General features: G+C 37.9%; 1 protein-coding gene across 4 annotated transcripts in view; it reads right to left on the bottom strand.

Annotated features, from left to right (window-relative positions):
• Nucleotides 1-631: 631 nt before the first annotated feature.
• atp8b5a (ATPase phospholipid transporting 8B5a) overlaps nt 632-19,497 on the bottom strand; it is a 21,252-nt gene continuing 2,386 nt past the window's right edge. For all 4 annotated transcript variants that reach the window (XM_043240221.1, XM_043240218.1, XM_043240220.1 and 1 more), the window contains 27 exons: nt 14,535-14,617; nt 14,276-14,334; nt 13,847-13,960; nt 13,195-13,293; nt 12,042-12,103; nt 11,375-11,447; nt 11,166-11,236; nt 10,975-11,057; nt 9,685-9,843; nt 9,326-9,414; nt 8,636-8,823; nt 8,166-8,374; nt 7,973-8,016; nt 7,730-7,895; nt 7,270-7,458; nt 6,411-6,526; nt 5,934-6,098; nt 5,707-5,818; nt 4,941-5,046; nt 4,613-4,754; nt 4,331-4,514; nt 3,540-3,763; nt 3,352-3,435; nt 2,148-2,393; nt 1,926-2,064; nt 1,705-1,835; nt 632-1,068 (listed from right to left, as the gene is read on the bottom strand). In XM_043240221.1, the coding sequence (XP_043096156.1) occupies nt 748-1,068; nt 1,705-1,835; nt 1,926-2,064; nt 2,148-2,393; nt 3,352-3,435; nt 3,540-3,763; nt 4,331-4,514; nt 4,613-4,754; nt 4,941-5,046; nt 5,707-5,818; nt 5,934-6,098; nt 6,411-6,526; nt 7,270-7,458; nt 7,730-7,895; nt 7,973-8,016; nt 8,166-8,374; nt 8,636-8,823; nt 9,326-9,414; nt 9,685-9,843; nt 10,975-11,057; nt 11,166-11,236; nt 11,375-11,447; nt 12,042-12,103; nt 13,195-13,293; nt 13,847-13,960; nt 14,276-14,334; nt 14,535-14,577 (3,618 nt within the window). In that variant the 5' untranslated portion in view covers nt 14,578-14,617 and the 3' untranslated portion in view covers nt 632-747. The remainder of the gene's footprint in view (nt 1,069-1,704; nt 1,836-1,925; nt 2,065-2,147; nt 2,394-3,351; nt 3,436-3,539; nt 3,764-4,330; nt 4,515-4,612; nt 4,755-4,940; nt 5,047-5,706; nt 5,819-5,933; nt 6,099-6,410; nt 6,527-7,269; nt 7,459-7,729; nt 7,896-7,972; nt 8,017-8,165; nt 8,375-8,635; nt 8,824-9,325; nt 9,415-9,684; nt 9,844-10,974; nt 11,058-11,165; nt 11,237-11,374; nt 11,448-12,041; nt 12,104-13,194; nt 13,294-13,846; nt 13,961-14,275; nt 14,335-14,534; nt 14,618-19,497) is intronic.

The raw sequence follows: 19,497 nt of genomic DNA, 5'->3' as shown, positions 1-19,497 counted from the left end.
TTACTCCTTTAATTCTAAGAGACAGAAAAAAGGAGGAAAAATGAAACTAGAACTGTTTTGGTGCAAAATAAAAAGTTGATTAACGGACCTCAGAAAAAATGTAGGAAATGTGCTAAGTTATAAAATGACTATAAAATGCTGGGTGTAGTTTATACTAAACTCAAGGCTCATGTCAAAAGGATTTAGTGCACATAGTACCTGGAAAAGGAAAAGAACAGGAAACAGTGTTTTGAATTCGATTACTCATGACTTCCTCTATGACATCATGTACATGCCATTGTCTTTGCTGTCTTAAAGTCAAGTTTGTCTGCGGCTCCCGTTGTAGTGATGACAGTAGAAAGGACAAAAATATACTTACTGTCAGCATGATGGATATTTCATTTTGTTCTTGCTGTAATCCACACATTTTAAGTGACAAATGTATACTCCCTAACAAGATTTTTACATTTTGAAATCAAGTCTTTTGTTCTTAGTGTGTGTGTATATATATATATATATATATATATATATATATATATATATGTATATATATATATATATATATGGATCACACATATATATATATATATATATATATATATATATATATATATATATATATATATATATATATATATATATATATATATATATATATATATATATATATATATATATATATATATATATATATATGTCCCCAAGAGTACAAACCCTGTAAACAGCATCTAAGGTTTTGGTTCTAGCTCTGGTTGAAAAGCTGCATCCTCAAAAGGAAGAGTCTTTAACCGCACGGAACATCTGCAGTGACGTCGGTTCTACTTTTTGTTTGGGGTTCTGTTCTCGCCCGACCGGGCTGTAACCCGCGGACCGACCTGTGGGCTTGAACCCAGGAGAGCGTCCTGTGGGAATCAAGCCCATGGTGCGAGCAGCTGCAGGTCGCCGCAGAAATCTGCCGGAGGTCACGAGGTCACCATAACCATGGGCGTGAGAGAAAGCGTAACCGAACCGCCGCGTGCTCCTTCGGGTGAGCCTGGGGCGACGAGGACGAGGAGCGGGCTCCTTCATCTGACGCACCTTATACCTCACCTGCATTCAACAATCGAAATGAAAGTGTTCACGTGTGCAACCAGTGTTATTCATTAAACTGCTATCATTTACATTACACACAATTACAAAAACATTTGTGACCCTGGACCCCAAAAACCATGAATGTGAATTTTTTCGAAATTGAGATTTATACATCGTATGAAAGCTATCATAAATAAGCTTTCCATTAATGTATGGTTATTATAAGGACGATATTTGTCTGAGATACAATCATTTGAATATCTAGAATCTGAGGGTGCACAAAATACTAAATCACCTTCAAAGCTGTCCAAATGAAGTTCTTATTACTAATCAAAAATTCGGTTTTAATATATTTATGGTAGGAAATCTTTATAGTACACACTCTTTTTAAAATCAAAATCTTTTTGACCCATACAATGTATTTTTGGCTATTGCTACAAATACACCCCAGCAAATTAAGACTTAATACAATCTGAATACAGACTTGGATGTGCAAATAAACAGTCAGTTACTGCATATACAGAATAATTTGATTGATTAATGATCTTAAAATTAATTGATAGAGTGCTTTATGGAATACTGATGTCATTTGGCAAGAAAATGGAATTGTGAATTAAACTGTGTTTGAGAATCAGTACTGTGAGGTTAATATACCTTGTCATTGATGGTGGGAGAGATCTGGCTGTAGAAGAACCGGTGAGCAAGCACCGGCAGCACACACAGTAAAGCTGTCAATGCAACAGTCAGCCACACGTTGGGCTGGTTAAGGCAATTTCGGGCAGTTCCTGTAAAACGCAACAACATTTTCTTGAAAATTTGTCTGAAAAACAGTATGTGATATAACATGCACGTTGCAAATTCCAAGCCCTGCTTACCTATGAATGCAAAAGAAGACGGACGTAACCGGAAAAGTCCATCAGTGTACATGGTGAAGGTCATTATGAAGAACATTCCCAAACTTCCCCAAACGAATAGATGATTGACGACAGTCCAGTATGAGAGGTCCAGCCCCAACTGTACGAAAAAAGAGCAGAAATTAGGGTAAAAAAGACTTCTGATGAATCACACACTCAACTGCAACACACGGTTAAACTGACCTGCACACACACAGTGACTGTGAGACAGGTTTGAGTGATCAGCGCGAACGACTGATAGTCTGCGCCGTCTTTGCCGTCGTCTCTCGCCGTGTCATATGTGGCTGCGTAAGGCACAAAGAACAGCACCAGAGAGCTGTACCAGCTGTGAAGTGCACACATCATGAAAGCACGTTTACTGAAGTACTGACTCAGCTGCCCTGGCACATACAGCTGAGGGTACTCCAGACTCCAGCCAGCATTCACATCCTGGAGGAACATAACAAACAATGCAAGTCACGTTTCATTTCAACGATCCACTTCATTTCTAACCAATAATATACAGCTGAAATACTACAAGGTCTCATTCATCTTTTTAACAAACAAGATCGTGGTGAACCGAAATCCCTAAAGTTTCAAAACCAAAGAGATATTTTTTATAAAAGTTATGACTTGTCCGTGCCCCCCTAAAACGACTCGTTGAAACCCACCCCCACTTTTCTACGTCAAAATGTTGACGCAAAGAAAGAAGGCAGAGCTATTATTCTCGTTATAGCGTTGTTGCTGGCGCCATGTTCTGGAGACGCTGTGTTTCGTTGTGAAAGTGAAACTAGAAACACAACTAGAAATCAGTGGTTAAGTTGTATTTACTACACTGTTCCAGAACAGTTATATATTAAATATTAAAGTGTGTTCAGTGCATTTACAGAGGATTGACAGCTAAAACCTGTGCACAGAGACTATAAAGTGAGGCAATTCTAACTCTGCAAGGACAGTCTGGTGCTTCTAACTCACAACCGAAATAAGTTACGTTTTCTTATTAAAAGAACCTGATACTTATTATTCAAACACGAGTTTTGAGCGGCATAGAATAATGCTTGTCATGTTTACGAGGCACAAAGCGTAAAAAAACAGTACTAATTCATTATAATAAGTAATTTTGGCCAATCAGAGCACACCTTTTACAACAATAAACTTTGTACAAATCAACCCATTTCATTAAGTAACAATAATGTACAGTATGTGGAAAATGCTGTTTTTTTTTACTTAAACTGCATAGACACATTGCATTATACCAAATACACAAAATAATGTTCTTTCCAGCAACATCATATGACCCCTTTAATGTTGCTTGAAGGTTAACATGTTATCCTTTCATAACTGTCTAAATTCCGAATATAGACAGATATATATAAATTTTAATTCCATGTAACACCAAACAACATACCTGGTCAAACAGACTCATTCCCAAAACAGGCAGGGCGGTGTATACCAAGTTATACAAAGTGATAAAGCCTTCATCATACACCGTCTAGAAAGACATACAAAGAGGCAAAAAACGCTTTTTGTGAATAATTAAGTAAGCCTTTGCAGGGGTGAATACAAGCGGAAAAAAACAGTTTGCACTTGGCTCACCTGAGCGGAAAATCCGCAAAAAAATGCATACCAGAAGTGCACAAAGGTAAAGGTGAAGTTCTTATAGAAGAAGTATCGCAGGAACTTGCACATGCGCAGGTACGACCATCGGCCGTGTACCAACAGGAGGCGCTGCAGGAAACGAAACTGAGCAAAAGAAAAGTCACTGGACAGCACTGCCTGCATCCCCTCCTGACCGCTGATACCCACACCTATATGAGCCGCTGCGGAAGGAGAAGACGATGAGATTAATGTCAAATAAAAAATTAATAATAATAAAAAATAATAAAGCTTGTGTAATATGTCACACTGAATTATTTTTTTTTTAAAAGCACAAGCATCAGCACAGCAAAAGAGTAATAAACAACAAGTAGATGGTCTTAGTACTACAATATTGGTATTGTTTAGTAAAATGTAACTATTACAAAAAAAAAAAAAGCTAAAATAAAAATAAAATAAAATACAAATATCAGATTAAAACTGAAAATTAGAACTGACTGAAATAAGCTTAATTTGAGTTACTAAAAACTAAAACTAAAATGAAATAAAATAAAATATGAAAAAAAATAAAACTAAAATGTTAATTAACGCTGAAAATATTAATACTTTAATTAAATACTAGAATATTATACAAAGAAAACAAAAACACAGCACTGCTAAAAACAAGGGCTCAAAATTTTGATATATGCAGGTGCATTTGAAACCTTTTTATTTTGTCTAAAATTTATATAACAATACAAGTTGATTGTTAATTGCATTATGCATCTGTATTGTTGTAAAGTTGAGTTCACCTTTAATCATGCTGACGTCGTTAGCTCCATCTCCTATGGCTAGAGTGACCGCTTTTTTATATTTCTTGACCAGCTCCACCACCTGAGCTTTCTGCAGAGGAGTCACCCGACAGCAGATGACCGTCTTGCACATGCAAGCCGTCCGCAAAAACTCCAGCTCCATGTTGCTCTCCAGAGCGAACGCCTACAAACCCAAAGATCACAACGGCAAATAAGATGGTCTCACTCCGTGCGGACACATCCATCTCAGAAGAAAGCACAGAGAGAAAGAGACTTTCTTACCAGGCTGTGTCCATTTATCACTAATCCGTAGTCTCCGGTTACATCTTCATCCTGAACCACTTTAGGGGTATCACCCAAGATGACCTCAGGAATAAGGAATTTGTCTTGTTCAGTAGCAGGACTCATCTTCAGACGGGCATCCCTTTGCAAGAAAGTCACAATTCATATATAAAATGCAAAGCAACATGCACAAAAGTCTAAAAACAGAAGCAGGGGGAAAAAAAATCGTCACTAGGAAAAATTTGGACATTTTTGGATAAACTAGGACTTTTGACATTTAGCACTCAATATATGATACATATTATGCCATCCGCATGAGATATATTACCTCAGCTCCTGTCTGACCTCCTCGGGTGAGTGAGCTTCAACAATAAACACGTCGTTCATCTCCTCCCTCAGCAGGTTACATGAGTAGCCGATGTTCTCAGCCGTCTCTGTTAGGGACAGCAGATAGAAACAAGAACGTTTTCAGTGGGCCACTTGTTAATTTATCAATAACAGAACTTAATTAGCACTGCCAACACACACACACATTGTTGTGTTTCCATGTTTTACTCAATAGGTGTATTGGTTATACTGTACAAACTGTATGTGCTATTGCCCTACACCAACCCTACACTTAAACCTACCCCTTACAGGAAACTGCTGGAATTTTTGCTGGCAAAGAATTCATTCTGTATGTTTTATAAGCTTGTTTTCTCATGGGGATCTAAAAAAATGTATCCTCAAGGTCAAAATTGACTGGAATCTGTCCCCCATAACATGATGAATACCAGGTGCACACACACACACACACACACACAAATGGTGGATAATCAGTACATTACATAATGATTATACATGACACAAGCGCCGACCTCATTATGTTACGTAACCGAATCATTGCATTTTCATGATATGAAACATAGAAGTTTTAGTTTAAATAACAAAATATTCTTTGGGAAGAGATTATGTTGCTTAATGCATTTATTCCTCTCTTCATAGCATGAGATGCACGGCACAGAAAATTAGGCAACACGCACCAGTCAGAATCGGGGATGTGATTAAGGGCCTCAAATAGCATGAAGAAATGTTGTAATTAAATAATGAAGCACCTTGCTTGTCGCCAGTGAGCACCCAGATTTTGATTTCGGCTTTGGCCAGCTGTTCAATAGTCTGAGCGACTCCATCCTGAAGTTTATCTTCGATTGCAGTGGCCCCGATTAACTATACAAAATGAACAGCAAAAACACTTTAGCAAAAAAATGAAAGGTATATTAAACAGAGCAGCCAACGTAAAGACTATAACCTCTAATTATGCTCTTGTGTGTTTTGTTCATACCATCATGTCTTTCTCTATCTCCTCGTACAGCTTCTCAAGTTTCTCCTCCCGGTCCTCCAGAGCCACGCTGGACTCATGGTGGCGCTGTTTCCACTCTGAAAAATATTCCTCATCCAAATCCTTATATGCTAGAACAAGAGTTCTCAACCCCTCGCCAGCAAACTCCTACGGAGGCAGAGAGAAATAGATACTGAGAGACTGCACGATCAAATCTATATTCAGTGAGCAAGATTTACAGCATATGTACTGTATCTCTGTGAATGACGGGCACTCAGTTGTGGGTATATCTGTACAGTTTTCAATAGAGATCACCTATTTATGATGTTCTAATAATTAATTCAATGTTGACAGACAGGCAGCTCACAAGGTTATGGGAAAGAGCTATATTGTCTAAACTGTGCAAGATATAATTTGAAGCTCTGAGAGGGATAAATACACTCTTTGCAGTCTCACTAGAGCCCTCTGGTGTTGACTCACATTGAGGTGCTCTGTGGTGACCTTCATCAGTTCGCTGCAGGAGGGATGGAGTCTCTCATATACGATGGTGTCGGCTCCTTTACAGTAAAGGGAGAGCTTGCCCTCTGGATTACGAACTGTAAGAAAAAACACAACATGAGAAGAGCCGAGGAGAACCCTTAAAGCAATGGTTTACGCTAAAAAGACATTTAGCTAGTATATTTTAAGAAATTTAGCTTTACAGTGATTGCTCACCAATCACTCATTTGCAGTGAATGGGTGCCGTCAGAATTAAATTTAAAACACAGAATAGAAATGTCAATATAACCCCTAAGTAATCTACGCGACTGTAATGCCACGTTACTTACAAAGATGAATACTGTATGTGTAAAAAAACAAATTAATATAAATCAGTGCATCATCTACAATGGAATACTTGAAAAATACAAATCAAAACCCACCGATATATCGGTTTAAAATATATTTCTATAACAAATTTGTAAACAGTGCTTGATATGTGTATATATCTTTCCTGATTCATATGAGAAAACCAACCAGGGTTAGGACTATTTTAGCCAAAAGCAATGAATTTATAAAAAGGCATTAATGATGAATTTGTTTACAACAAGTGCACAACTTTTCACATCACAAGGCAATAATTAACAGACGGGAGCTGCGTGAGATTATTGTGTTTTTGTGATTATTGTGACGGCACCCATTCACTGCAGAGCAACCATTAGTGAGCAAGCGATGCAATGCTAACTTTCTCCGATTTTTTTCTCATGAAGATTCTCGTCTACATATCGGATGGACTGAGGGGGAGTACATTTTCAGGAAATTCAAATTTTTGGGTAAACTGTTCGTTCAAGAGTAAGCATACCAATTACAGACATCCTTTTTCGCACATTGTTAAAGTCCAAGATGGCTAGCAGCTCGTAGCTCCTCTGAATCCCCATCTCCTCTATTGTCACTGTCTCTGGGGTGCGAGAGCGGAACACAAAGCCGAAATTACGTGCTGCTGTGACCAGAGCCCCCTCATCAGGAGACTGGGCCTGGTAGACCAGATCACCTACAGAGTAAATTGAGAGTAAAATAATTAATTAACTAAAAAGATAACAATGCATGTTTTAATGTACACATACGGTAAACGGCTAAGGCGCGTTACGCACTTCTTTCAAACAGAAAACATGATTATTTTGCTCACCCCATTGCTTGTTTCAAGCAAAAACCTTTTTGTTTTTCAACTGTCCAGAGAATCCTTCTTGATTTAAGAATTTTTGGATATTTTGGCCGAAAACAAGACGGAAAATGTAAGCTAGAAAAGCCTTTTTTGCACTCACCCTCCTTTTTCTCTTCGGCCATGACAGTGTGACAGAGCGCGAGCAATCTGAAGAAAGCATGAACATCTGGAAGCTCCAGCTTCATAGCTTCTACCAGAGCGTGATCATAAAAGAAAAATTTTGGATCTGCAAGCCGGTTAAAGGAGAAATCCACTGGTGTCATTTCCTATCAGCAAACGCAAACTCATTAACCCAGCAGACTCATTAAAATCCCTTGCGATTGTTTGAGACTTTGTTTCTCACCTCTGTGATCTCCAGCCTCTGTCCATAGTGGTCAATAACATCTCCTGTAGAGCAGAGAAAACACACTTTTAAGTTCAAACAGTATCTGGCTGTTTGATCGCCACGGGGGGTGGGGTTTGTTTCTTGGAAATCTTTAAAAATAATACAGGGCCACAAATATAATAAACTGCATGCATGTGGGACTGGTCCTGACCATAAGATTTCCCATTAATGGAGCATTTGTTGAAGGTCATGATGTTCTGGGTGAGCGTGCCGGTTTTGTCTGAGAAGATGTATTTGATCTGACCGAGCTCTTCGTTGAGGGTTGTGGTTCGAGCCTCAGCTGGCGTGTCAGACCGTGCATGATACATGTTCCTGTCCCAGTTGATGTAGTAACTGTTGCCTAACCGAATTACTTCCATACTGCAATATAAAAAGAGAGAATGAAAATGACATGCATCATCGTGACAATTTTTGTCAAAGCTTTAATTGAAAAATTACAGCAGCATTAGAGCCAAAAGTGCAAAAGATTCCTAGAAATAATGCTGAATATTTCTTCGGTACTAACAAAGTCCTACAACTTTGCTCCCAGATTTTTGAAAAGTCTCAATTTTGTCGGTAGTTTGAACTAATGTTACTTTTCACAGAAAACAAACATATATGCAGCACAAGATCACACTCTACCTGACATATAATGAGATGGGCACCACGGTGTTGAGGATTATAATGTAAGACCAGAAAGTGAGGAACGCTGAAAATGCAGTGTTCTCTTTCCGTGGAAGAAAGGCATTGAACTTTGACCCTGCATGGTTTTCCCAAATCCCGTTCCCCACAGCCAGAATAATACACATCAGAGCCAAAAGCCCAAAAATCTGCAAAGAGATCAAATGTGTTCATTTAGAGTTACCAACCATCTGCTCACGTTCTAATGAAATGCATTAAATATCATATGAACAGATACAGTCTACTACTAATATATTCACTTTTTTGTTCATTTTTATTGTTTCTTCACACTAAAAAGCAAGAAGAGTAATGCTGTGAAATCACAATTGATGTTGTTTTGATTTTAAGGTAACTACTTTATAAAAGTGATTTAGGCAGCGTGGTAACAAGTTATGGTATCAAGATGAAACAACTATTGTTTTTTACAGTTCATTCTAATATGCAGATTTGGTGCTCAGGAGTCTTTTTTATATGAAAACAATTCGCTACTTAATTGTTTTTCATTTTTTTAATAGTAAAAGTGTTTAGTCACTTTTGTTGAATTGAATACATCCTTGCGAAATAAAAGTATTACTAGGCCAACATATATATGCACACATATGCTGTATAAAAGATGGAACGTATCTTGACGTAAAAGAACTATATACTTACAAAGAGCACCAGTACATTCATCAGTCGATCGATACTTGTCCTCTTAAAGGTGCTTTTTCCACAGTTCTGCATCAACTTAGTCTCTGGTCCTGAAGTCATAATATATATATAAATATATATGAACCATGATCATTTTTCCTCAGGACAACAAACCACTGCAATGATTTCATTTATAAAGCCAAAATATTATTTATCTAAAAGTCATTATTTGTCTAGTCTATTTAGTCTATGGGCTGGCAAACCATTTTATACCCTTAAAAGCATACAGCACACACATTCTCTGCAGCAATAAAGGGGAATTGAACAGGGACGCCAGACAGCTCCAGAGCACACACCACACATCTGCCTGACTTTATTACCTGCAAACAACACCAGGCCAAAGCACCAGTCTGTGTTTCTGAGCGTGCAGCCCCTCAGCAGGACTCGCTCGTTGTCCAGAGAGTATTTCTGCGTGCCGAATGTCAGTGTGCCTGTAAAGCGATCCAGACGGTTGTTAGGAGGCTCACAGCACACCTCCCCTGAAAACAGAAGCACAGAGAAAACCAGAGGAAAATGTTATTGCTCAGAAGCCGAAAAGACTTGGAAGAGTTAGAAGTTCTGTTACATTTCATTTCATTACTTTTTTTGTGTGTGTGTGTGAATCACATAGCTCGGATAATCTGGTTTTGGAAAAAACGTATGCATTTGCGCTTATTTTAGCAGACATGTAAGTTGGGCATGAAAAAAAAGTTTTATCTTGTTGCCTGTAATGTTTAGAACACAAGAACAAAAAAATGATTAAAAATAGGAATATGCGCTATTTTCCATCTCTGGAAAGGCCAAATAAGAGAAAAAAAAGATTTGGAAAGGGTAGTGTGTTGCTGAATCAAGTTCCTTTCCTAAAATATTAACTAGTAATGAGATTAACATCTGTATGAAGGAGAGACGCTGAAAAGGTTTTCAGAGTAGGAGGGGTCAGTAATCGTATATAGGTCCTTTGGTTTAACTTTGGACATGCCCCTCCCCCTTTGGTTGTCTATGAATGGAGAATAATCATGGAGTAACCCAGACTAGTAACAAATTCTTACATATTTCTGATGTGTGATCATCGTCATATGTATAGGATACTATTTCAATTTTATTCTTTAATAAAGTAACCTTCGAGTCTGACTCAAAATTCATTGTAAAGATGTAAAGCTGCATACTGAAAATATATAGTTGAGCAGTATTAAAGAGTCTGGGCTTTTTTTTTTGCACTTTTTTTGCATCTTGTACCTTACCATCTAATGTTAGCATTCTGTATTCATCTTTTGAGCTTAACAGAAATTCTGATTCTGGTTTTTAATAACTTTAGGGTTCAAACTTTATATTAGGTGGCCTTAACTACAATGTACTTACCTTTAAAGTAATAATTTGACACAATGCACTTATTATGTACATACGTTTTGCATGTACATTGCACTAGAAATACCTATATGTAATTACATCTACACCTTAACCCACCCTTAAACTTACCCACACAAGCCACCTGTCCCTAACCTTACCCGTATCCCACCTAAATAGCAGCAAAAGTGCTTTGCAATACAATACGAACACAGTAAGTACATTGTACTTATTTTCTGATGTAAGCACATAGTAGTTAAGGCCACTCTCTCTCTCTTTCTCCTCACCATTGAATGCAGCCAAAGCCTCTAAATTGTCTCCCATGTCTCCCGTTACAGTCAGAGACTGTTTAACCTTCAGGTTGGTTTCTCTGTGTGACAAAAAGCAAAAAAGACGACATAAACATGAAATCAGGCAATCGGTATTCCAATATGTTATAAAAAAAACCCCAATGCTTCTTTTTGTTTCTTGTACTCACCCATCCAGCTCCGCCGTTTCAATGTAGACTAAGTTGAGAGGCTCGCTGCTGGACAACAGAAGCAAATCTGCCTTTGGGGATGAAACAGAGAGACAAAGTGATGTTAGTTATCAATATAAATTTGCATCCGATCCTAAATCTTTAAGGTGAGACATACAGTTAAACGTTTCAATGCACTTAATGTTATCTAAATCTGTAAAATGTATTACTGTGACAAACTGGTTGTTCTCCAACTTTATGATGTCTCCCACTTGCACATTCATCCATTTCTCGCTCGTCAATCTATTTTGAAAGCAAGAGAACAAAATATGTCTACCACATACACCGCATCATTCTGATGACAAGTTTCAACAGCCAGGGTGTGTTGGTCATATGTTTCTGTTTAACTCAACATTAATTATGAGCACATTCTTACTGACACATTTTAAACCTGACGAGGGACCACCAGGAAAATTATTTCAAAAATAGAAAACTGAGGTTTCATTCGAGCAGCCATTCATTGTGTGCGTGATCTAAAAACAGGAAGACCCTTTCGATGCGTCTACAGCTGTGTCCTGTTGTGACTGATGTGTTTGTTTTTTGGTTAGTTTCAAATTCAAAGCTTTCCTGGGCTAAATGGGCCAAAGCTTTGGGCTCTAGAAAGTGTACGGACGAACTAAACGTACCTGTTTTGAGCTACAGCACGTAGAGAGCACATTTATAGTATGAGTGATATGATATATTACTGAAACATGTACCAAAACTAAAGTTAGAAAACTATGACAGCAAACTACTGAACTCACAGTACCTCTGATTGCATTTGGTTTTCATATTCGAAAAGGTGCGTAGATAACAAGACAGACAGGCAGCGACAAACAAAACTTGACAGCCACTCACTTTCCGCTGATGAGCACATTCACTTTACGGTTATTCACCTTCCTGTCACTTCTGTGGCGATTCTGTCAGAGAGAGAGAGAGAGAGAGAGAGAGAGAGAGAGAGAGAGAGAGAGAGAGAGAGAGAGAGAGGGGAAAAAAAGACTTTTTTCAAATCATGTAGGAAATGAAATGAAAGCAAAAACAGAAATGTAACGCAAGCTCTCGTGGGATAAATGGATTTTTGAAGACAGAAGAGAAATCTCTGTCTTCAAATGCCAAGACCTTCTGCATCCAGAGACCAGCTCATCCCGGTTTTTGAAGGCTAGAGAAAGAGGAGAGGAGGGGCGAGGAGTGCGATTCCCTAATTCCCCTTCACTCCCCTCAGCAGGAACATAAGGACTATTGTATTCCTGCTGAGGGTGAGGTGGCTCCTGTTAACTGTATCAAATTTTCCAGCCCGACGTTGACAAATTTTAGATCCGTAACCTTTCGCTTTTACGATTTTCTGCTGCTCAGAGGAAAGTTTGCTTGATGACGCCCGTGTGCCAAAGTAAAGGGCATTTAAATTAGACATATTGTAGTAAATGCTGCCAGTCCCATTAACTAAATGTCAATTTATTTCCGTAAGACTCACAACAAGAGCACGGGAAACCCAGAGTTAGCTCAGTTTGGGATCTGGCAGAAAGTTTGAAGGTCCTCTGAATCACATTTTGACCAAAAATGATCGGTGGGGAGAAACTATCCAGTACTACATTGTATAAAATTATCAACAAAATGTTACAAACCTGTGCGACTTTCTTTCTACAGCAGAATACTGCTTTCTAATGCTGGTAGCTAAACTGCTTTGTTCCCATTGACTTTTATAGCTTGGACAAACAATGCGGTGTAAGTCAGTGGGATCAAACCAGCTTTGATATCAACATTCAAAATGTCCTCTTCTGTGTTTAGCAGAGGAAAGAAAGTCATACATGTTTGGAACAAAACAAGGGTGAGGAAATAATGACAACTGTATTTTTGTTGGGGAGGCGGGCTATTCCTTTAAAGGAATAATTTGGCAAATACTAATCGCAGTCAGATCTCGCAGTTTCCTCTCAGGAGGGGAAAAAGAACGAAATGCAAGCAAAGAATGAATGGGTCTTCAGTTTATTGTATATAGTCACATGTGTGTACTTACAATATCATCAGTGGCATCTTTGGCTGCAGTCACTGATAATACTAAGACTAGTGGGACGACAGTGGTGAACCAGGACAGGGAAGAAATTTCAGGAATAACCTACGAAAACAAAAAATGGTAATGCGCTTTAAATGTGGGAATATGACATTAAAGTAATGGCAACAACGTACATGCAGTTACTGTATTGTGAGCCAGAGACGTTGCACGTCGTATATGATCTGAGCTTAAGAAAATATTGTCTCTTATTGATCATGTGCTTTTTAGCGGTTGCAGTGAGTAATAAAAATGGCTGATGTCAAGCGACTTCAAAGTCGGTGCTAGTGAAGAGCGAGTAAATGAAGATATAGGGTCATGAGATGGTCATTATTGTGCAAGATTGAGTCATTTAGAACGTGTGGGGCGTAGGTTTGATATGGGAAGTGAGGGCCACACTACAACCCATTCTTTGCAATATGTATGACTAAAGTAAATATGTCAAATTGAGGAAACATCCTGAAAGAATTTCACTTCCTCTGAATTGGCCAGACTTTGCATTCAAATCCCTATTCATGCATTTATTAATTTTATAAGTGCTAATGAAAACATTTTAAGGACGCATCGGCCTCGTAACCCGTTTCCAGTGCTTCTCTCTCTAAACTTGGATTTTACACACCTGTAGGATGAGCAGGAAGAGGAAATAGGCATTCGCGATCCTCTGGAACTGCTCGAACAAGTTGAGAGGCAGAAAAGTGAAGGGGTTGTATTTGGAGGTCTTGATGGAATTGGTCTTCAGGAAGAACAAATAGACATGAAAGATTGCGTCAGTAGTGTCGTCCAGATATCATGCTACATCTTGCGATGCGGTTTGTTTAAAGATTACTCATGCTGGAAGTCATTTCCAAATATAAATAACAAGTGATAAACGATGTTGTATAAATAAGTTGCCATTTTTAACGGAAAGACATCTGACAATAAGTATAATCTGTTGGGAAGAAACTGTTTGGTGGATATAATGTCATGATGACGCCTATGTCATCATCAGACAAAATATAAATGTTCATTTTCTGTAGATTTTCTGTCAGTTTCCTGAATTTATACTCACGGCATATTTGAAGGATGAGTTATATTCTCTGTCATTTGCTCTGATTTTTCTCTCCACCTCTAGATGAAAATACAGAGAGAATTGCATGTATTTTATAAATGTACGACATTTTCAACATCACGTTTTGGTGAAATCAACCAATGAACGTCTCTTCATACTTCACCATCTTAACAACACAAAAACGACAATTCACTTTTGAGTGATGAAAGACTTTGTTTTGACAGTGTTTTGATGTCTGAGCTGTGTGTCACGCATGTACCTCTTTCTTTCTTCCGCATACAGTCTAAGCCAAAGAATGACATGGCTTCCCTTCTTCCTTTTCAAGGATTAATCATAATTTCTCTGAAAAAAAGAACAAAGCACTTGTCTGGGAGCTGTTTTCCTTTTCGGGAAGAGTGTGTAAACTGCTCATTGTTAATGGTGATTCAAAATTATCTTTAAGAAATTTTTGTTTGTATAAAAGCACCAAAACATCCTGAGTTTTTAATGGATATGTATGCAAACAAACAGGTATGATACTAATACACATCTGTTTAAATGCTTAGGGTCAAAACAATTTATTTTTATGTCAAAAAATGAATAGTAAAGACAAAAAGAAGTAATTGCGTAATCTGTGACGCTGAAGACTGTCAAAAAAGCTCTCGGAAATTCATTATACTTGAAAATAAATTACAATAGAAAAAGTGCTTTTAAACTGTAATACTATTTACAATATTACTGTTTTAATGCAGCCTTGCTGAACTTAAAAGAGCATTTTAAACATCTTACAGACCCCTAGGTAGTATATTTGCACAACTGCACACCACACAAAAACATTTCAAGTTGAGGAAACAGCACTTATGAAACCCGCCCATTGGACAGAATTCCAGAGTGACTTCAGCACAAGAGTTATTTATAGAAACCACATGTGGCCGTGTGTTTTAAACGTACAGCATACATGCTAGAGCACCTCTGGAAGGGCTGTTTTCCACTGAGGCCATAGCTTGGTTATCCTGTTCACATCACCGGAAAAAAACTAGCCATTATGAAAACCAAAATAAATATTTAAGAGGTTACAAATCAGTACATGTCCTACCCAAGTTTAACTGGAAGCCTTAAAGTTATATAGTTCCGCAAAAGTGTAAATTTTTTCATCGTTAGCTTGAAACCTGGGTTACTTGATGTTAGAATCATGGAGCATAAAAAAGGAGATTTTTAATGTTCAAGCTGCTCACGTTCACAGACCAAATAAAGCACAGTAAATGTATCATAAATGTAGGCCATAGGACAATTATTAAAAAGTCAATTATTAAAAAAGACATAGTTCCATATGTCATTGCATTCTTTCGACGTATGGGAAAAAAGCAAAGGTTTTATCGTTTATCAGCATATTTTTGATTCTGCATTTCATTGTAAAAGTCTTTACACTGAAAAATCTCATTTGCAATGGAATGCGTAACACTTGTTAACTATTCATCTGTTAGTAAAGTAGTTGTTAAGTTTAGTTATCGGGTGGCACTAGGGATGTATAATAAAGCATTAATAAGGCTTAATTAGCACTAATTAATGACTAATATTCTAGTGATATGCATGCTAACAAGCAACTAATAGGTGTAACCTTAAAATAAAGTGTTACCCCCCCCCCAAAAATAAACCAATTACATCATGCATACTGAGACAGAGACAACACCCAAGCCAAATGTGCAAACTTTGTGAAGTTAATTCTTCAAGGCGGAACAAGAAGCAGGGAGTGATTTACAGGAAAACAGGCAGAGCACAGCAGAAATAAGGGGTCACTGAGTGAAAAACAAAGCAAGCGGTCCAGGTTAAACCACAGAAACAATTATGAGGGGTTCTGAGGGTGTGCAAAATGATAAGGCACAGGCCACAATGTGCATACATAAAAACCACACATGCAAGTATATGTTTGCAGACACGCATGCTACAGGAACACCTGTCTCACTTCTACCACAGCACCCTCACTGTACGGCAAAAAAAAATTAACTTACTTTTTTTACATTTTCTGTAATAGTTCTTAAATAATTGTCATATGGCCTACTTTTATGATACATTTACTGTGCAAATTCAAAGCAGAAATGTAAAAAAATAAATAAATAGTTATAGGCACATATCAATTGCCATATGAAAAATTCAAGGCAGCACCTAGAAGATCCTGACTCAATACTCTGACCTTCCTCTCTGGAAGGAAAAAACAATGAGAGTCTAGAAGTCTAGTCACGTGTGTTTTCTGAGGGGCTATTGCATGCCCTCTCCTTTTCCAGCTTTCACTTTAACACAAAGTCAACATAAAAAAATCCCTGTGCTTTCTTTTGTTACGATTTTCTTAAATGCGATCACAACATCATCCCAGTTTTGTTAAAAAAAAAAAGCAAAGGGGAGTGTACACGTGCGTGCCTGGCTGACATCTGAGTGAATTCAAGTTAAATATACATACAAAAGGAGTGAGATCCTGTCTCCCGATGAGCTTTGCGTGTCTCAGAATAACCCCCATGCCTGTGTGTGTGCTGGCATGCTCTGGTCACTATTGTTTCACACCACTTTAGATAATTTACGGTGCCCTGAGGGGGAAGACTGTAAGCAGGAGCATAGATGCCAGCAGAATCAGAGAGAGCGCAAATGAATGAATGAATGAAAATAAAGCTGTGTCACAGGCTATTACTTTTAATAAATGTTGAATAGATAAATGATAGGACGATTTATGAGGGTGTGACGATACAGAAACTAAAACCACTTAAGTGGTTTTGAAAGTAGGGCAGTTCATTGAACAAGGGGTTCTTTAGAATCCCACTGAAGACAAATGTCACCGTGTGCCTCTATAATGTAATATAATTTAATAAATGCAGGGTAACAGTATAATGCATGACTGCAAAAACACTAACAGTGCAACCCAAACTTAGTCTGGTTAATTGTGTGGGAAAAAAACTGAAATGCGACACTTTGATTAGCTGCTGAAAGATCATACAATAGAAGGAAGTGCTAATGACAAACAAGTGAACACTTGAACAGACTGTGAGAAAGCTAAAAGACTGGAAAACAAGTGCAGCGCAACACTGTAACATGAAACGTAACAGTGAATGTTACCATACACACACACACACACACACACACACACAAAATTAGATATTAAACAACATTCAAACTAATCACTGAACTGTAATACGTTTTGTAAGCGTCATATGTTTCCGTTTGGATTCTTGATTGCAACACGTAGCAAATGTCGTTTAGCCCGAGCATCTCGGGACGGTATGAAACACGCAGAGACTTGCAGCAGGGTTCCTCAAAAATGTAGTAATTTACCTTGTGATTTACTCCAGATTAGAGATGACAGCAGAACAGTGCTGGGAGGGATTCTTTGAAACTGGAGTTTGTCAGGCTTCAAGATATGTGTAAGTTACAACAGTCCAACTACGGCTACAGAGAGTTACAACACAGCTACTAAGAAAAGGCAGCCTATACCAGTGGCTCGATTGGCAATATATTTTAATAACATTTTTTAGAGTTATCATATTAAAATTGAACCAAAGCTTTTAATCGCATATTGTTATAAACAAATGAATAGATTTCTATTAGAGTGACAGCATCAGACACATTTCTACAGCTAAAACTAGACAACACGCCAATATAATGGATGAGATCTGGTAAGTATTCCACTATATACTAAGAAAAAGACCTACATACTGTAGTGTTTACTATTTTACTCCTATTAATTAATAATAATAATATGTTTTAATAGAATATGTTTATTTAGTATTGTTGCTGGAAAACCAACTACTATAAAAGTGTAGTTAAGTTAGCCGCATCGCTAGTTGAAGCCCGCTTAAAGTTCAGTCCAATACAAAAAAGTAACCTCTACACAAATATTTGGGTTTACCAGATGTTTTCTTTCCAAACTTGGCTAACAAAATGCTTCCTTGAAAATGTTTTTCTTTCAGTTATGCAAACATCATGTCACCCGCAAGATTAAAACGGGTCTGGAACACCAAGTTAAGCTTTAAATTCGATCTGCGTTTATCAAAGTGTCCCTCAGACATGTAAACCACGCGAAACCCATCCACAGAGTTCCAGGAGGTCTCAACCAGAATCAGGTCAACGGAGGTAAAGGTAGCTAAGGCTGAAAGAGGAAACTTTCCCCGTAGTTTACATATTAAATGGCTGGTGAAGGAATGTTATGATTAACCGTTGCTTCCCAAGCAGATAATGGGGCTCTACAGGAAGCTCTTAAGAACCGCTGGTTATATATTAAAGGACAACAGCATCATCTCTACCAAATCTGTCCTGAAGCAGACTCTCTACTAAATGTCCGTGACATGAGCTGAAGGCAACAAAATGTGAATTGTGCCGCTGTTGCAGTGGGATTTCATCATTTCCTCAGCTTCACTCGGAGGGTGCAAGAAACATGCTGAGTCAGTCACAGGCGGGCATCATGGGAAGGACCGTTCGGTGGACAGCTCAAGCTAAAGAGCAAGGTTAAAACATCTCACTGGAGATACACGGCTGGGGCTATAGATGTGTGATGTCCCAGAGTGAGATGCTTGGCATTTATGATCCTACGATGGAGATCCGATACGCTTTCAAGTACTTCTTTCGGTTACACTTGATATAAGGTGGCCTTAACTGCTATGTACTTACATTCAAAAATAAGTAAAATGCACTTATTGTGATCGTATTGTAATGCAAAACACTTTTGCTGCTATAGAGGTGGGATACGGGTAAGGTTAGGGACAGGTTTGTTGCTATGGGTAGGTTAAGAGTGGGTTAAGGTATGGGTCAACAGTGTAATTATAAATGTATTTACAGAAATGAATTACAAATGTGACTGCATATAGGTGTTTTTAAAAATATAAGTAACAAAAAAAGTCAAATTAGTAATTGAAATGTAAGTACATAGTTGTTAAGGCCACCTAACATCAAGTGGGACCCTTGTTTTCTTAGCAATTTCCACTTGACTAGGTTAAAATAAGCCTTCTGCAAATCTCCATGATATTCTGAGGTCAGCATATACAGCTGCTGTGTGTCAAAAATCACTACATCATGATGAGAAACAGATTATATAAATAAATCAGACTACTTGTAGCCTAATACTAGTCTATGCGGTTTATGCAACCATCTATGTAACGTACAGATCAGGTCTTTCCTTCAATCTAATATTTTTTTTTAATTCACCTGCTTTTAACTTTTTATAATGTACAAAAAGAAGTTGAATGGCCGAGAGAACTAATAAC

The sequence above is a fragment of the Puntigrus tetrazona genome, chromosome 5 (assembly GCF_018831695.1).
Source record: "Puntigrus tetrazona isolate hp1 chromosome 5, ASM1883169v1, whole genome shotgun sequence".
NCBI classification, from domain to species: Eukaryota; Metazoa; Chordata; class Actinopteri; order Cypriniformes; family Cyprinidae; genus Puntigrus; species Puntigrus tetrazona.
The sequence above is the reverse complement of the archived record's forward strand: the minus strand, read 5'-3'. Positions and strand labels throughout refer to the sequence as shown.